Genomic DNA, 19,525 nt, shown 5'->3' with positions numbered 1-19,525 from the left:
AAGAGCAGAAATATAGACTGATTATGATCTTTTAGACAGGACTGTACACTCTTTCAGAAATATGGTATATTTGGTACATCTCTCTGCTAAAGAGAGGATAGAGAGAGGTGGAGCAGACTAAAAAGAGAGGAAAAAGGAGAAAAGCGAGGGAATGATCCAGAAACAGAGAGAACAAGAGAGAGAACAGGAGAGAGAACAGGGAGGAAGGATGAGGCCTCTGAGCTACATAACACAACACGTGCTGCAGAGAAACGCTCCTCCTCAGGGAAAAGAGAGGATCGGGGCAGAGAGAGAGAGAGAGAGAGAGAGAGAGAGTGTGTGAGAGTGTGTGAGAGAGAGTGTGTGTGTGAGAGTGTGTGAAGGCAGCAGTACGTTAAAGGCAGTAGAGGGAAGTGTGTTTCTGAGAGTGGGAGTTTTGCTGGATTAGATTTTCCTCTTGGATAAAAGTGGGTTTGGATCTAACAGCGCTATGCAGGACCCAACCCGGGGTACGGTAACGTGTGTGTGTGTGTAATGTGTGTGTGTGTGTGTGTTAGTGTCTGAAGTTACAGATCATTTTAGTGGTTTAGTATGAAATACTGAGGTTTTAGGACATTAATTAATTCATTATAAGATTATGAATACGTTTTACATGACCCCTCTTTTTATATGAATCTCAGTTATGATAAAAATGGTAATATATGTGATTTTTCACTTTTTCTCTCATTTATTTTGGGAATGTTCAGTTGTTTGTTGGGATTTTTGTAATAGAGTTTCTTTCTGAGCTGTTAGATATCAGACTATAATCATGTGCAGCTCTTTTGTTTTATGTGATTATTTGGATTTCATTTAAAGCTAATATGAAAGAAGATCCTGGTGGCTCTATAAAGGCTATTTTAAAGCAATACTATAATATTCTGTTGAGGAACAAACAGCATGGCCACAGTATTTTCAGGATATTTTGGAGTTTGGATCTGCAGCCAAGCTTCTTACAGCTACTTCAAGAAACTGTTAATACCTGGACAGATGATATCTGGTTTGTGAAGGATCATATTTGAAAAGAAGGATAAGGGATGGGAATAAGGGTCTTTTGTTTTCCTCCAGTTGTTTTGTGATTTTGTGTATGCACATGTTTGTGAGTAGTGTATGTGTGTGTATTTTTAATCGCAATAAATAAAGAAATACTGTGGTTTTACACGTTCTGAGGCACAGAGACTCTGAGTTAGTGTTCATTCTGGTTAAAGGGAAAGTCTGCAGTGAAACAGAAGCTCAGTCATGTTTATTGGGAAGCAGCTCTGGAGAACAGGAGCAGCAGGACAGGGAGAGATTAAACTATAAAAATCAGTTTTATAAATGAGAGTCAGTCACCCAAGATACGTTTATGAGTTACTAGGTTAAAAACTACTAAAATTCACTTTATGCTCAAACTCTCAGACCCTTCCTGAGATATATATATATCTGCATTTTATCAGGATCCAGGCCCTTATATACAACTTAACAGTGCATTAAAATATTAAAAATGTAACTTTTATCACACCAAATGATTTCAAACTAAACTCAACTCTAAAATTAGAAGAGTGTTGAGCTCTGAGTGGTCCAGCGGGCTAAAGCACGGTCACTATAATCAAGAGATTGCTGGTCCGAATCCTGGTCATGCAGCTTGCCATCAACTAACAGAGCCCTGAGAGAGCACAGTTTGTCTTGCTCTCTCTGGGTGGGTACAGTACAGTAGATGGTGCTCTCTCTTTCCCCTCATCACTCCTAGGGTGATGTGGATCAGCACAAGGCTGCATCTGTGAGCTGATGTATCAGAACCGAGTCGCTGCGCTTTCCTCCGAGCGTTAGCGTTGTGATGCTGCTCAGCAAAAAGGTTCGAAAAGAGTCTTACTTCACATGTGTCGGAGGAAAAATAGCAGCAGAAAAAAGTAGGAGTTGCAATATCTATGAAAAACAATATACTGAGCAGCCCTAGTTGCTATGGTGTTGCTAGGTGGTTGTTATGGTATGCCATGTGGTTGCGCAGGTGTTGCCAAGTGGATGCTGTGGTACCCCATGCTGATGGCTGGGTGTTATTTTAGGTATGTATTTGTATCATTGTTGCACTGAAAGGGTGACAGAAACTTCTGCACTTTTATTCCTGTTTAATTACTGTTAAATTCCCTCGTTGCTGACACAGAAGTGCAAACACACACACACACGCACACACACACGCACGCACACACACACACACACACACACACACACACACACATACACACACACACAAAAACACATTTTCTCTGTAGAATAGAGGAAGTGCTGCCAATAGAATAGAACTCCCTGGAGCAGATAAATAAACTTTATGCTGATCATCCAACATCCTGAACTCAATCAAACCCTCACAGCAATGCTTCCACTTCTACATCTATTAGAAAATCTCTTTCCATACAATAGAAACAGTTACTCCAACAAAAGCAGGATACAATGAAGGAGCAGCTTTTATCCGCCCTGTTCTCCTCATTTCACACAGAGAGACTCGTTTCTGAAGTTTCTGACACGCTGTGATCTAAAACAGAAAACAGGTCTGAAAGCAGAGCTAAAAACAGATCAGATATTTAAAAATCCTTCAGCCTGTTTTTACAGATATCAGAGCGTCAGATATTTCAGAATATTTAACAGCTCAACATGGTTTGAGGCAAGTGTGCTATAATTACATATTAGATATATTAACCTCGTATCTCCAGTACAGAACAGAACTTCAGATATCAGACACTTTCTGCTGATTAACTATATTTAAAGATCAGGAGAATCTAATTTACAATGATCTTGTATAGTGGTCCAGCAGGCTAAAGCACTGCCACTATGATCGGGAGATTCCTGATTCGAATCCCGGTCATGCAGCTTGCCATCAGTTGCCGGAGCCCTGAGAGGGCACAGTTGTTCTTGCTCTCTCTGGGTGAGTACAGTACAGTAGATGGCGCTCTTTCCCTTCATCACTCCTAGGGTGATGTGGATCAGCACAAGGCTGCATCTGTGAGCTGATGTATCAGAACCGAGTCGCTGCGCTTTCCTCCGAGCGTTAGCGCTGTGATGCTACTCAGCAATGCTACAGCATCAGCAGCAGTTCAAAAAGAGGCAGAGTCTGATTTCACATGTATTGGAGGAGGTGTGTGCTGGTCTTCTTCACCCTCCTGGTGTTGGAGCATCACTAGTTACAGACAATGGAACTCTAAGTAGCCCCTTGTGATGCTGGAGAAGATGAAACCGAAACTTCACGTGAAGCTCTGCTGCTCTTTAGTGCATGAGTGTCAGTTTAGGAGCGTGAACTGATCAGATCGATGTCGGATATACAGTAGATCAGGTTAAATAGACACTGTGAACAGACTGAAATTAACTTCAGATTTGGTGGGAAAGTTTAGGATTTTGGACAGTTTACCTGTGTTGTGAATGTAGTTTATATTAAACTAATTTAAATGTGGTTATAAAGAGTGAATAGAAGAGTTATAGATGAAGAGCAGAGGACGGATGGAGAGGGATTTCCTCCGTGTCCTGGAAACTTCTGGTCTTGGGTCAGGCTGGCCTGGTCTGGGAGAGTCTGCTAGGTCTCTGAGAGAGTGTGTGTGTGTGTGTGTGTGTGTGTATAGTGTATGTGTGTATAGTGTGTGTGTGTGTGTAGTCTCTGTATGGGAAACAGTGCTCTCCTTCACTGGCCCTGTTAACTGTCCTTGAGTGCAAGTTTGTGAGAAAGTTTGTGTGTGTATGTGTGTGTGTGTGTGTGTGTATAAGTGTGTATTTATAGCTGTGTGTATGAGTGTGTGTGTGTACTGTACGTGTATAAAGGCAGATTTAGTGTTATATAGCGCTGGTTGTGTGAATGAATGCGTCAGTGTGCGGCGTTTCGCCTTCCTACACCATTCTGTTTACACAGGCCTGTCCCTGCCGGTACACTCATAGCACCTACTGTTCATGTGTGTGTGTGTGTGTGTGAGAGTGTGAGTGTGTGAGTGTGTGAGAGTGTGTTCAGGAAGAAAAGGATTTGTCAGGATTTTCAGAAATAAATCATCCTGACGTACTTTTAAAACATATTTTGTATTTATGTATTCATTAGCAACACATCACTTCATGGTCAATTAATTTACATACTGGTGTCCCGTTAATTTTGGCATGTCAGTGTGTTACCTCAGGAGATGGCTTGGAGAAACACAAACACCTCTATACTGGTTTATCTGATGTCATGCATCAGATTTAGGGCCCTATTTTACTATTTTAACAATCTATAGGTGAACCGTGCAGCTTGATTTAGGGCAGCATGTCAGTGTGTCTTTGCTATTATAACGACGGGAAAAGTACAAACTGCGCGGCTCAAAACGCAAAGCAAAAGGCATGCAATAATTCTCTTAAAGTAACCCTATTAATCATGTGTGTGTTAATCATAATTTGAGCGTAACATGAAATAATAAACCAATCAGACTGTCTTAATCTTGAGCATCATTCTCTTTAAGAGTAGATCAGGTGAGCTCTGACTTTGGAGGATTGCTATTGTAACGGTGCAGCTACCTGGACGTGTTCAACAAACTCTTCTCAGCAGAGGAAACTGAGCTGCTGGTTGACGCTGTGAAGGAGCTCCAGCAGCTCATTTACGGGAACAGCAATGTTATTTTATTTACTATTCTGTTTATTGTTGATGTAAAAGTTGGGTTTGTGCTGCTGTGTGTTCATGTGTGTGTAATAAGTGGGGGTGTACGCTCGGCTCGGCACGGCACCTATGTTGCCGAGATAGCGATGAACGTCTGACTGTTGGCGTCTGTCTAGGTTGTATTCAGTCAGTAAATTAAAGTATCACACCGTTCGATTAGACACTCACCTTTGATCTCTGGTGCGTCTGGTCTCTCAGCGGTTTCTGAGATGTTTCTACAGCTTGATTGGACGAAACCTCGTCTCTGGTTAAGTCTGAAACTTTCTGCCAAGAAACGGAGAGAAAATTCCATCAGAAATGAGCCAAACATGCAGGAGCTCTTCCAGCACTGGAGGCAGTCATTACTGCTAAAGCTGCTTTAACTAACTCCTGAATTAAGTGTGATTACTTATGTAAACGGGTGATTACAGGCTTTTAATGAGAATAAAAACACTGCAGAAACAAATAGAAGGATAAAAACACACTGAATGAGAGAGAAGAGGTGTGTTTAGACTTTTGATTGGTGCTGATTTGATTAATGTGAGGAGTGAATAGAGACTAAAAGACGAGTTAAAGAGGAGGAGAAAATAGAATATATTTGGTATAAAATATATATAAAAACTCCGCCAGTTAAAATAGTTCCATTATCGCTGTTTATTCAAATATTTTGAGTAACTGAAACCTGAAACTGTGATGTTGCTGAATAAATTCTTGCCAGACTGTTGCTGTGATATTCCTGGTTGTTGCTGTGGTGTTGCTATGAAACAGTGATTGATTGTTAAATATTGCTATACCCTACATTGCAGTTATGGTATAAGTGTTGGTTGCTTGTTAGTTAGTTCCCTCCTTGTTAACGTTAGCTAACTCTCCGCTAACGTTAGCTAGCTCTACATTAAGCTTAGTTCCCTCACCGTTAACGTTAGCTAGCTCACAGCTAATGTTAGCTAGCACTCGGCTAACCTTAGTTCTCTCTGCAGTAACTCGCTGCTAATGTTAGTACGTGCTTTCCTACTGGCATTAAACGCACCATCTAAAAATTTCGTACCTACAGCAAATTTACAGCAAATTTAAGACAATTTAAGACATTAATTATCAATATTTTAATTTAAGACATTTTAGGACTTTTTAAGGACCCACAGAACCCCTGATAAACACTCCACCAGTTAAAATAGTTCCATTGCTGCTCTGTTTGTAGCTGCGCTGTTTGGTTTGTAAGCGCTGCATGATTGCTAGGTTACCTGTATGTGGCGGAGTAATACTGTACATGGAGAGCTTTGGTTACAGTGCATTACCGGCTGATAACGGTACACACAGAACAGCTCTCAGCCAATCACATTGCAGGGTTGGAACTAATGGTGAAAGGAAAACAGTAGATGCTTTAGCTGCACATTCCTGCAGTCGGGGGAGATCCTACCTAATGCTGAGCCTGACGTCTGCTGAACTTTCTCAGGATAACTCACTCCAACACCCTCCATCTCACTCCAACTCACTCCATCTGTCCTGTTAACCTCTGCTGAGCTGATTCACTCTGTGAGACAGAAACACACTTTTACTCAGTAACATTTACAGAAGATATTTAGACGTTTTAATTTAGAGCATGTTATACAGGCCTGTTCATGGTTACATAAAACAGCTTTAGTTAATTCTCCTCTAAAGATTTCCTTTATCCAGTCCTTAAAGATCAGTGTGCTGCACAAAAAAAGCCTCAAGTTAGGCGAAATCATTATAAACCCTTAAATCGAAAGTGTTTCATAACGTCTGTTAACGTTCTCTTCCCTTAAAATGATTTTAAGAAGCCAAAACCTCACTTTAACTTCCCACAAAATCTGAGAATATGGAAGAGTTTCAGATTAATGAGCTGCTGTATACAGGATTGAAACTGTAGAAGTTCAGAAACAAAAAAATGCAAGCAATGTTGAAGTAAAGAACAACAAGAGTGTGTCACATCATAGAGTACGCAATAATATCGGCAAAAATTCTGATAACGATAAAAAACTCCATATATTGAATACAGTCTATTTTGTATTAATTTTGTTATTTACTGTATTTACTTGTATTTGTTTGTTTGCAGTTTAAATGCAGCACTAAATATTTTGCACTTCAGTTTTTTGGTAGATATTTGTTGTTACTTTATTTTTTATTTTGTAACTCTATTATTATTCCACACAAAATCAAAGTCTTCAATTTCAAATCGACAAAGTTTTTAGATTTTCGTTTCTACTGAATGTAGGAAACTGTTATATACTTATACTAAATAAAACTTGAATATTTATTTTGATGCAGTGCTATATTTTAAAATGTCATTGTCTTGTCATGAAGGCTGCAACCCAATCAGGGCTTTAAGAGGAGAAACTTGGGGACAGACACACCTGAGCTCACCTGTGTGAGCTACGACCATCATCTCCATTGTTGCAGCATGGCATATAGTGTCATAGCTCCGCCCATTATGGTCATGTGACTCATGACCTGTAAAACACAGGTTACAGCAGTATAAACACAACATATATTTATTTGGTAAAACCTTTTTTAAAACTAAATTGTTTTATTTAATACTGTTGAATAGGTTTGGTTTATTATAATAAATTAAAGGTTTAATTTTCATTACTTGTTGTGTAAATCTAATGAAGACATGTTTGCACCACTTTCCGTTTCAACTATATTTGGTTAAAAGATGTTTGCTGTACTTATTTAAAAATATTACCCTCTATATTCTCACCAAATATGCATTTTCATATTTCTGGTCCAGTACAGGCTATTTTATTTTAAACTACGTACATTGTTTATGTAATATCTGATCAATTACAATTCTAATAATATTTTTAATTATTTAAAAAATAAATGTGTTGGATATATAGAACAAAACAATGCTTAAATCAGTCAACCAATCAATCAATCAATCAACCTATATTTAAACTCTGAATACATTGAGGTACATTAGGAGTAGGTAAGAAAATCAGGAGGCAACAACAGACGAATAAATGAAACGTATTCAAACACATAAAATAGTAAAATATAAGCTATAATTAAAATAAAAAAGAAACATTTAAAACGTTTAAAAAAGGTTAATTAAACTTTAAATTAGACCAAAAATAAACATTTAGAAAAAAATCATTACAAAAACCTTAAAATCACTTAAACAGTGTCAGATAGAAACTAGAAGTTTCAGCAGTGAGCTGAGAAAACTGATCAAGTCACTGGAGCAAATTCAATAAGGGTTTTTGTGATGTTTCCTTTTTATTTAATGCAGTATAGTGTTAAATCTCTTTAAATTAAAGTTGATATTTTACATGTATAGTCGTGTCTTTATTTCCTCTCTGAAGTGAATCAGAGACAGAATAACAGGAATAACAGTAAGGATGTCGGAGCCGCTCCGCTCCCTCTCTGAGCTCCGGGTCCTCCGGAGATCTAACCCCGGCTCGGTGTTCTGAGTCTGAGGAAATCAGCAGGGCTAAATATGGCCTGAGGAAATGAGCTGGAGTCTGATGAGCCGTTTCAGCATGTTTTCATCATGCTGAAGACCTGCTGCTGTAATGGGGACAAGCAGCCTTAATTAGCTCCCTCACTCATATTGTTTTAAAAGCAGATTAAAACCTGGATTAGTACAGATAATCCCGCAGGATTAATCCCCACAAATGAAGTGTCAGTAACTCGCTCTTATAATTAGACTGAGTGGAGCTGGGAGTAAAAGGGGAGAGGGACGGGTGGAGATACCTCAAACCTGGAGATAAAGACCGTACTCTCAGGGAATCTGCAGCAATGGGAAAAATACAACTTTTAGGACTTTCTAAGATTTTTTTATATCACTCAGAGACAGAATTAAAGGCATTTTCAAAATAAGAAAACAGGTCAGTTCAGATTTTACAGTAAGATGGTCATTCCTGCAGTTTCTGATAAACCAATACGGTCTGTGTGTGTTTCACCTGTGTTTATTTGTAATTCCGCCCCCTCGTTACCTGCCCCCAGGTGTTTCCTGTTTACTTCTGTATTTATAGCCCCTTTGTTTCTGTGTCGGTGTTGTTTCTGGTCGGTTCTCGTGTGTTTTTAAATCTGTTCAGTTGAAGATCTTTCTTTTTGTTTTCAGTCTGAATGCATTGTGTTTATTCTAGTTACCCTCTGTTTATTTTTTCCAGTTTTGTGTTTTTTACTGCTGTTTATTATTAAATTAAATACTTTTGAGTTTTGCATTTGCACCTGATATAAATTAAGTTGTAAAATGGATTCCTGTGCATGCTTACTGTAGCATCCCTGCAAGCTAAAAAGTAAGTAATAAATAAATAATAAACGAAAATAAATGATGTCACTAGCATTGTGAACTGTTGGGAGCATCGGCTAAAAGCGCTGTATTTAGGAATGCTGTGGGTGAATGGCAGGCTAATCAAAAAGTTCAAATTCATTTTCATGTTTCATTACAATCCAAGTCCACTTCACACCGGATTTATACCGGATTTAAGCATATTAAAGTTTGTTTTGTAGAGAAACGATACACAGGGCACCGAGTGGTCCAGCGGTCTAAAGCGCTGCCATTATGAGCAGGAGATCGCAGCAGGTTCCAACCCCCACTCATGCAGCTTGCCATCAAGCTGCCAGAGCCCTGAGAGAGCACAGTTGGTCTTGCTCTCTCTGGGTGGGTACAGTACAGTAGATGGTGCTCTCTCTTTCCCCTCATCACTCCTAGGGTGATGTGAATCAGCACAAGGCAGCGTCTGTGAGCTGATGTATCAGAACTGAGTCGCTGCGCTTTCCTCCGAGCGTTAGCACTGTGATGCTACTCGGCAAGGCGGAGTCTGACTTCACATGTTTTGGAGGAGGCGTGTGCTAGTCTTCTTGACCCTCCTGGTGTGTTGGGGCATGTAAATTGGGAAGAAAATGGGAAAGAATTATAAAAAAAGAGAGAAACGATACCCTATAAATACTAAGGGTACACCATACTATCTCCCTTCTTTCACTAAAGTTTAATAATACTTTAAATGTTCTGATCACTGATCATTTCATATTTTCTTCATTTATTCTCAGATCGTAGGGGTGCAGTAAACCGCAGCGATGGCTCTGGTCCAGTCCCTCCCCGTCACCACTGATCATCCGGCTCCAGGTCTGGAGGCTTGTCCCCACCGCTCCTCCCCGGTCTCACCCCCTGCCTACGGGGGAATGGGCTCCGTGAGCAGCCTGGTCCCCGGCCAGGCCCCTTACCACGGCCGGATCAACCCGGAGATCAAGGCTAAACTCCGGCGGGGGACGCCAGGCTCGGGCCGGCTGCTCTCCGACTCGTCTCACGAGGGTCCACTCGGGAGCCGGACGCCGTCCAGCAAGAGAAAAGCCATCGCCAGCCGAGGGAAGGGAATCGGGGGACGGTCCTACTCCCACGAGGACCTGATTACTGACTGGAACCAGAACTGGCTGGAGGCTGTTACAGGTGGACAGGAGATGCCGGTGGACGGACCACCTAAACTGGTCCCTGTGTCCGGCCAGCTGGAGCGGGTGAGTACTGGACATTTAGATGCTTTTATTTACGCATATATATTAATTAATATATTAACGCATAATATATTAATATTAACTCACATGGCTTTTCCTACCATTGCTTTGCTGATGACACTCAGCTATACCTGTCATTCTCACCTGAAGATAATTCAATCTCTGCACGGATATCGTCGTGTCTCTCTGACATATCCTCTTGGATGAAGGAGCATCACCTTCAATTAAATCTCTCAAAGACTGAACTTCTGGTTATACCAGCAAAACCATCTTTTCAACACAACTTCTCTATAAGTATCGACTCTCTCTCTCTCTCTCACCGACAAAGGTTGCTAGGAACCTGGGTGTTATGGTTGATGACCAGCTCTCCTTCACGCACCATGTGGCCTCAGTTGCTCGGTCCTGCCGCTTTGCGCTCTATAACATCAGGAAAATTAGACAGTTTCTGATGCAACAGGCCACCCAACTCCTGGTACAAGCGGTCGTCATCTCACGCCTCGACTACTGCAATGCCCTGCTAACTGGCCTCCCGGCCTGTGTAGTAAAACCACTCCAGATGATCCAGAACGCAGCAGCACGTCTGGTCTTCAACCAGCCAAAACGGGCACATGTCACCCCGCTGCTCATTGAGCTCCACTGGCTACCAGTTGATGCATCAAATTCAAAGCTCTTACAATCGCCTACAAGGTGATACAGAACAGCTCCTTCCTACCTGCACTCACTCCTGAAGGCTTACGCTACCTCCCGGCCACTGCGCTCCTCCAATGAACGCCGCCTCGCTTTACCAAACAAACATTCACACAAAGCAATCCAGACTGTTCTCATACAGAGTTCCCCAATGGTGGAACAAACTACCTTCTACTACCAGATCAGGAGAATCTCTCACTATCTTTAATAAACTCCTGAAGACAGAGCTCTTCAAAGAGCTCTTACTCTCCTAACACCTCTAACACACTAACTAATTCTAACCCCATTTCCTTCTTCCCCTCCTTCACTTCTCTATCCCTTTATTTCCCTTTGACCTCCTTTAAGCCCTATCTAAAATGTTTTATCTAAATTCCTATTACTTTTGTACTTCATTATTGTAAGTCGCTTTGGACAAAAGCGTCTGCCAAATGTAATGTAATGTAATGTAATGTAATTTCTAAAGGCAAATTTAGCATTAATAGTAGTGACATCTCAAAACCATTTCTGTTTATTACAAAATATTTGATTTCTTACGTCATTTTTTTTAGATTTTTACTCACAAAGCAAGTAAAAGTGATCCACATATTGATTTTCTGCAATGTGACTCAGGACCCTATCTTACACCCTGCACAAGGCACCCTATGATGCTCATTGCTATCTTACACCCCGCCAACAGTCTATTTTCCCTCCTTCCTCCTGTCTGGTTTAAACAGCAGCAGATCTTCTGAATATATCTACACTGATGGGCGTGGTGTTCTGGAAATGAGGTGTGTTCAGGTACATTTCTGGAGTTTTATCTTGGTAACAGAAAACACAGGAGCTCCACTGACTGAATACAACCTAGACAGACGCCAACAGTCAGACGTTCATCGCTATCTCGGTAACACAGGCGCTGTGCCGAGCCGAGCGTACACCCCCACTTATTACACACACATGAACACACAGCAGCACAAACCCAACTTTTACATCAACAATAAACAGAATAGTAAATAAAATAACATTGCACATAAGTATGACACAAGTGACAGCATCATGTAAAAAAGTGAACCAATCACATGACTCCACATGCAGCACTGGGAACAGATAGCTTTCCCAACTGCAGAAATACTGCATCAGAATCAAGAGGCAAACTGTAATTGTACTGTAAAAACGTCCTTAAAAGGCTTTTATTGCAGCTACTCATTGTTTGTAAAGAAATGGCGTTTGGGGGATTTGCAATCTGTAACCATGGAGAGACCCTTTGGTTGATTTAAGGAATCTTTAAGAGAGCTTAAGTAAAGGAAGATTTTCTTCTAAAAAAAACCTTTCCTAAAGAGTCCTCAAAGCTCCTGAAGAGGTTCCTATACATAAAGTTTAACACTTACTGCTGCCTAAACGTTTAATATTATACACAAATCTGGGTTTGACTCGTCTTCTTCACCTTTAAGAAGTTTCAGTGTTGACTTCACTAATCATTAATCTGTGCTGCTTCTGATTTTGTGTTCCACAGAACATCCAGCAGGCCCTCATTCGACCAACAGCCTTCAAGCCCGTTGTGCCAAAGAGCAGGAACGCCATGCAGTACCTCTCGCCGCGGCTAGGGGGCGGCCTGTCAGGGAGTCAGGGGAACCTCAGCCTGCTGTCTCCGGATCAGGACATCATCACCCCGGTGGCCACGGAGCGCCGGAGCTCCTACAGCGGAGCGAGGAACGGACTCCACAGCCAGTCCTTCACCCTGACAGACTCCGCCCGGAACTCTCTAACCAACCTCCCCACCTACAGCGGCCAGGTGTACAACCTCAACCACGCCGAGAACACCAAACCTGTGCTGAACCACGGCCACTCCAACTCCGACAGTGGCCGGTCGTCTTCCAGCAAAAGCACCGGGTCCCTGGGGGGCCGCAGTCAACCGGGAGTATCAGACATGGGGTCCGGCGGGCCCTCACCTCCACCTATAGAGGCCTATGAGGCCATTGTAAGAGACTTAGAGGAAAAACTGAGGGAGAGAGAGCTGGAGCTGCAGCACCTGAGAGAAAACCTGGACGACAACGAGGTGGCAATCTGCCAGGTTAGTGAAAAACATATATATTTTTGAGAAATAAATCCGCAAATCAGAGAGAGAACAGAACCAATCCAGATGCTGTTCATGTTTTAGATTCATTTTGAACAGACTAAGCTAATGAAAACAAATGTGACACTAGGTGACGTCAGTGTTTTCAGAAAGCTTCATTTTCCCTGTCCACACATTTTTGAGTTTTCAAAGATTTCCACCTCGGCACTCATGCAGATTTGCCATCAGCTGCCGGAGCCCTGAGACAGTTTGTCTTGTTCTCTCTGGGTGGGTACAGTACAGTAGATGGCGCTCTCTCTTTCCCCTCATCACTCCTAGGGTGATGTGGATCAGCACAAGGCTGCGTCTGTGAGCTGATGTATCAGAACCGAGTCGCTGTGCTTTCCTCCGAGTGTTATTGCTGTGATGCTACTTGGCAAAAAGATGCGGAGTCTGACTTCACATATATCGGAGGAGACATGCTGTTCTTCATCCTCCTGGTGTTGGAGCATCAGTAGTGATAGGAGGAGTCCTAATGAGTGGGTTGGGTTAAATTTAGGAGAAAATGGGGGCATTATCATTGACTGCAAAAGCAGTTTTCGTGTGGACAGAAGGCCAAAACGGAGACAAATACCATGTGGGCGGGGCCTCAGGTGCACAGATTCTGTAGCTCCACCTACCTGAGTGTTCTCTGTGTGTTTCTGTGGGCAGGTGTACGAGGAGAAGCAGAAGCGCAGTGAGTTGGAGATGGAGGAGCTGCGGCAGAGCTGCGCCACCAAGATGCAGAAAGCGTCTCAGAAAGCGCAGCGGGCGCAGCAGCTTCTGCAGCTGCAGGTCTTCCAACTCCAGCAGGACAAGAAGAAGCTGCAGGAGGATTTCTCCCAGATTCTGCAGGAACGGGAACGTCTGGAGGAACGCTGCACCACCTACGAACGGGAGCACACCCAGCTCGGACCCAGACTGGAGGAGACCAAATGGGAGGTGAGACAAGAGACGCTAACAGTCAGACGTTCATCGCTATCTCGGTAACACAGGCGCTGTGCCGAGCCGAGCGTACACCCCCACTTATTACACACACATGAACACACAGCAGCCCAAACCCAACTTTTACATCAACAATAAACAGAATAGTAAATAAAATAACATTGCTGTTCCCGTAAATGAGCTGCTGGAGCTCCTTCACAGCGTCAACCAGCAGCTCAGTTTCCTCTGCTGAGAAGAGTTTGTTGAACACGTCCAGGTAGCTGCACCGTTACAATAGCAATCCACCAAAGACAGAGCTCACCTGATCTACTCTTAAAGAGAATGATGAGTTCTTAAAGAGACACTCTGATTGGTTTATTATTTTACATTACGCCCAAAATTAACCACATCCACGATTTATTAAATATATTGAACAGAGTTAGATGGGAAGTCCTCCCACTAAGAATTGGAAAACTCCTCAAGTGCCCGCTAAAGTTCAGTATTCTAGTTGCCGATGCTGCTGCTGCTGGTGGTTAACTAGTTAACTTTAGGGTTTATTTTATTTTATATCTTAAGAAAGAGGGAAGATGGTGCAGAAATTAATTATTACTCTCCATTCCTTAATTCCTCTGTGACGATTTTATTTTTTCATCCTGTCTTAAATGCTGCATCTTCTGCCGTCTGTTGCACCATTTAAGGTGGAACAGGAAAGTTAGCTAGTTACTGAGACAAACTACCAGTGGTCTTTTTATGGTTGTTATGAAGAAATTTATTTAATTTGTGGTCTAGGCAACACAAAATGTGATGTCCACACATGTGGACGCCAGGTCCTGGGAGATTAACTGCAGTCAACCTGGGTGTTATGTAATTCTACAGATAAACGGGACGCAGCTTTAGCTAATATAAAACATCCAACTATTATCCAGTGGCCGATTAGGCAGGAGGGTAAATTATGATCAGTACAGTTTTAATTTTACTACAGTGACTTCCCCACGGCCCGACCCAGATTAACATTTCTGATGTATTTAGGACTTCCTGATCCGTGCAGTCTCTCACTTCTCCCTCTCTCTCTCTCTCACTTCTCCCTCTCTCACTTCTCCCTCTCTCTCACTTCTCTCACTTCTCCCTCTCTCTCTCTCTCTCTCTCAGGTGTGTCAGAAGTCAGGTGAGATCTCTCTGCTGAAGCAGCAGCTGAAGGACCTGCAGGCGGACCTGGCGCAGCGGGTGGGCGAGGTGGTGACGTTGCGAGGGCAGTTGCGAGAGGTCCGGGCGGAGCTGCAGAGCAGCCAGAGCCAGCTGCAGGAGGCGCACACGCACTCGCGCACTCGCACCCTGGAGCTGGAGGTGTGCGAGAATGAGCTGCAGCGGCGCAAGAGCGAGAATGAGCTGCTGCGCGAGAAGATGAACCGGCTGGAGGAGGAGCTAACGCGCCTGCGCGACACTCTGAGCGAATACATGGAGGCTCCGCCCCTGATGCACACACCTGAAGCAGGGTTAAGTCCCGGATACAGAGGAGGGGGAGGAGCCGGGGGCGGGGCCATGCCGGAAGACCAGAGGCTGGGTAACGACGGCGAGGAGGTGAAAGGTCAGCGTGAGAGTTCCAGACAGAACGCAGACAGGCTGAAGGCGGAGCTCTCGCGCGAGAGGCAGCTGGTGGAGGACCAGGCGGCGGCGTTCGAGAGCGAGAGGAGGTGCTGGGAGGAGGAGAAGGACAAGGTGATCCGGTATCAGAAACAGCTGCAGCAGAACTACGTTCAGATGTACCGTCGCAACCGCGAGCTGGAGGCGGCCCTGCGCGACCTCAGCCTCGAGCTGGAGAAGCGAGAGCAGGACGACGAGAGCAGCGGCAACGAGATCACCTTCGACGACGTCGCAGCGACTGAGATATAACACCCTGTCGACGCTCAGCCGGAACATAAAACATGCTAAAGAGAAGCGCTAATTTAATAAACACTATTATCATACTTGAATAACTGCACTCAATTTTACACCGCCTGTCAAAAGTGTGAGCACAAGATAATCTTAAGAATAATAAAATACAATAAAAACAAAGAATAAACACATCACTGATCTGATGCCACGTGTCGGGTATGGGCTGACATATATTACAGGCTCTCTGGAGGTATAGGGAAATTTAATTTAAGTGAGAAAATTAAGACCACTTTCGCAGTAACAAAATAGTAAAAAGCACACACAAAAATATACATTTTACAAACCAGTATTTTCTTTTTTCAGTTTTGCACAAACAAAAATCGAGCTGTTCATACACACATCAAATAGAGTTATGGTGCAAAACTGCAGTTAAAGAACCAATTTTTGTAAAATGTACATTAGCATCTCCGCTAGTTAACAGCAAGTGAGAAACTTACCTAAAAAGAGCGCCCCCTTTAAATGTTGTTTTTTCTGCCATTAAACCAGTACACTAACTTGCATATGGAATTTGGACATTGTACTTTGGACTTGCTATAAGCAAAAATAATAGAAAAATATATTTATTTTGCAATTTTGAATACCTTTAAAAGACATATTTTAGACATTTACACACAAATGATGGCCTTTTATTTACATAAATGAATTTAAGACATTTTAAATTTAAATTTAAATTTAATGTTACAGTAGAAAAGAAAAAACAAATCCAATCTGAATCTGTAACAAATCTATTACAGAGTTAAAATAAAAACTAAAATTACTCTACAACACCCTTAGTGTGTGTTAATACTTGTTAGATTCAGTGTGTCTGTATGCATGTGGCAGAGTATTATGAAGAGCTTCGGTTACAGTACATTACCGGCTGATAACGGCATTCATAGAATGCCTCTCAGCCAATCACATTGCAGGATCAGAACTAACTGTGGTATAATGAATTGTAAGCCCTTTATCTAATTTATGTATATTTATATAAAGGGAAGCTAGGTGCTCTCACATTTTTGACAGCAAGTGTCTGTAACCTAGAGGTGGGTAATCCAGGTCCAGGAAGTAAAAACCCAGCCCAGGGTTTTGTACCAACCGCCTGGGTGGCTGAGCCGTTCAAAACCCTGGGGTGGATTTTTACTTTCTGGACCTGGGTTACTCACCTCTACTCTAACCCTGCAGAAGTCATTTATATATAATATACATTTTCTATATTTAAATAAATATGTCACATTGACTGTGACTGTATAGTTTAAGCTAAGTCTGGAGGTGCTCTCTATATGTGAGTAGTGCATCTGTGGTACATCCAGCACATATAGCATATTGTGGTTTTGGGAGTTTATCTCTCTCATCGCTCCCATAGTCATGGGCTGTGATATTTATCACATGTTACAGCAAATACAGTAAATATCTATTTTTGGAGACGCTCTCGTGGGATATTGTTGCCAAAGCAATGTGGAATTAATGTGTCTGACATTTGGAATGTTTTATAGATAAATCAACGAGACGAGAGTCACTTAAGTGCACTTTGTGTGTGATGAGTTTGCGTGTGGTGCAAAAGTGAACGTCCCTCCTGATCATCCATCAACTGTAACCAGAGAACTAGTGGTGCACAATGTGGCAAATATAATGTTCAATATTCTAAAAGTACAGAAAAAAACACATATACAGCTCTGGAACAAAATAAGAGACCACTTCACAATGATGAGTTTCTTTGATTTACCAAGGAAAGTATATATAGGAAGTATATATACGTATATAGCACCTTTCATACAACTGCTTGAATTTTTGCACCAGGAGTAAAGCAGCATAAAGTTATCCAAAAGCAGTGTGTAAGACTGGTGGAGGAGAACATGATGCCAAGATGCATGAAAAAACTGTGATTAAAAACCACCAGGGTTATTCCACCAAATATTGATTATTTCTGAACTCTTAAAACTTTATGAATATGAACTTGTTTTCTTTGCATTATTTGAGGTCTGAAAGTTCTGCATCTTTTTTGTTATTTCAGTCATTTCTCATTTTCTGTAAATAAATGCTCTAAATGAGAATATTTTTATTTGTAATTTGGGAGAAATGTTGTCTGTAGTTTATAGAATAAAACAACAATGTTCATTTTACTCAAACATAAACCTATAAATAGCAAAATCAGAGAAACTGATTCAGAAACTGAAGTGATCTCTTCATTTTTCCAGAGCTGTATTAATATGGATGTTAATATATCTTAATATTACACTGTACATGTACTTTCCATCCAGTTTAATTCAGTAGTGACAATAGAATGGAATGAAAGGGTAGAAATATGAAATTTAAAATTAAACTAAGAACAGACAATTCTTTATAAATTGTGTTTTGTTAAAAGTCAATCAGATCCATAAGTGAACTAATCTAATTATAATGTTTACAGAGAAATATATTACAGGACTGAACACGGGTCAGTCTGATCTGCTGAGGGTAAAAAAATTTTAAAAGGTTCTCTAAAATTGGTTCCTATTGATAAAATTATTGATATTTGGGTGAATAAATGAGATCATAACTCTACAAAATGATGCACACGTTCAGAGATCTGCTGGAGCACTGAGTACTGATTCCTGTACTGCAGAAGATTACAGTAAAATATAAATAATTTAGGTTTCAATATCATTAAATGGTCATTTCTCCTCCACAGTTAAAAGGCAGCGTGTCTTTGGGAAAATAAAGTCTTTGTTTTTGCAGTAAAATAAAAAAAACACGCTTTTTAAACTCTTTGTTGAAACATGTACTAATGTAGTACTATATATATATATACACTACCGTTCAAAAGTTTGGGGTCACTCAAACAATTTTGTGTTTTCCATGAAAAGTCACACTTATTCACCACCATACGTTGTGAAATGAATAGAAAATAGAGTCAAGACATTGACAAGGTTAGAAATAATGATTTGTATTTGAAATAACATTGTTTTTACATCAAACTTTGCTTTCATCAAAGAATCCTCCATTTGCAGCAATTACAGCATTGCACACCTTTGGCATTCTAGCTGTTAATTTGTTGAGGTAAGCTGGAGAAATTGCACCCCACGCTTCTAGAAGCAGCTCCCACAAGTTGGATTGGTTGGATGGGCACTTCTGGCGTACCATACGGTCAAGCTGCTCCCACAACAGCTCAATGGGGTTCAGATCTGGTGACTGCGCTGGCCACTCCATTACCAATAGAATACCAGCTGCCTGCTTCTGCTGTAAATAGTTCTTGCACAATTTGGAGGTGTGTTTAGGGTCATTGTCCTGTTGTAGGACGAAATTGGCTCCGATCAGGCGCTGTCCACTGGGTATGGCATGGCGTTGCAAAATGGAGTGATAGCCTTCCTTATTCAGAATCCCTTTTACCCTGTACAAATCTCCCACCTTACCAGCACCAAAGCAACCCCAGACCATCACATTACCTCCACCATGCTTAACAGATGGCGTCAGGCATTCTTCCAGCATCTTTTCATTTGTTCTGCGTCTCACAAACGTTCTTCTTTGTGATCCAAACACCTCAAACTTGGATTCATCCGTCCACAACACTTTTTTCCAGTCTTCCTCTGTGCAATGTCTGTGTTCTTTTGCCCATCTTAATCTTTTTCTTTTATTAGCCAGTCTCAGATATGGCTTTTTCTTTGCCACTCTGCCCTGAAGCCCAAAATCCCGCAGCCGCCTCTTCACTGTAGATGTTGACACTGGTGTTTTGCGGGTACTATTTAATGAAGATGCCAGTTGGGGACCTGTGAGGCGTCTGTTTCTCAAACTAGAGACTCTAATGTACTTATCTTCTTGCTTAGTTGTGCAACGCGGCCTCCCACTTCTTTTTC

General features: G+C 41.7%; 2 protein-coding genes across 4 annotated transcripts in view; one reads left to right on the top strand and one right to left on the bottom strand.

The window, feature by feature from the left end:
- The window catches only part of LOC125781161 (ras-related protein Rab-37), a 54,760-nt gene extending 47,207 nt beyond the window's left edge, over positions 1–7,553 (bottom strand). The window contains exons 1-3 of one of the 2 annotated variants that reach the window (XM_049464322.1): positions 7,003–7,553; positions 6,048–6,161; positions 4,823–4,918 (exon numbers count right to left, since the gene is read on the bottom strand). The gene's annotated coding sequence lies outside the window, so the exon portion shown is untranslated. The remainder of the gene's footprint in view (positions 1–4,822; positions 4,919–6,047; positions 6,162–7,002) is intronic. The other variant, XM_049464321.1, reaches the window with a different exon arrangement.
- The window catches only part of lzts2b (leucine zipper, putative tumor suppressor 2b), a 36,229-nt gene extending 19,854 nt beyond the window's left edge, over positions 1–16,375 (top strand). The window contains exons 1-5 of one of the 2 annotated variants that reach the window (XM_049464313.1): positions 338–488; positions 9,647–10,108; positions 12,282–12,839; positions 13,533–13,802; positions 14,934–16,375. In XM_049464313.1, the coding sequence (XP_049320270.1) occupies positions 9,674–10,108; positions 12,282–12,839; positions 13,533–13,802; positions 14,934–15,674 (2,004 nt within the window). In that variant the 5' untranslated portion in view covers positions 338–488; positions 9,647–9,673 and the 3' untranslated portion in view covers positions 15,675–16,375. Of the gene's footprint in view, positions 1–337; positions 489–9,646; positions 10,109–12,281; positions 12,840–13,532; positions 13,803–14,933 lie in introns of those variants that run through there. The other variant, XM_049464312.1, reaches the window with a different exon arrangement.
- Positions 16,376–19,525: the final 3,150 nt, after the last annotated feature.

This window comes from Astyanax mexicanus, chromosome 15 (assembly GCF_023375975.1).
Source record: "Astyanax mexicanus isolate ESR-SI-001 chromosome 15, AstMex3_surface, whole genome shotgun sequence".
Classification (NCBI taxonomy): Eukaryota; Metazoa; Chordata; class Actinopteri; order Characiformes; family Acestrorhamphidae; genus Astyanax; species Astyanax mexicanus.
Note: the sequence above shows the minus strand (reverse complement) of the source record. Positions and strands in the feature narration are given on the sequence as shown.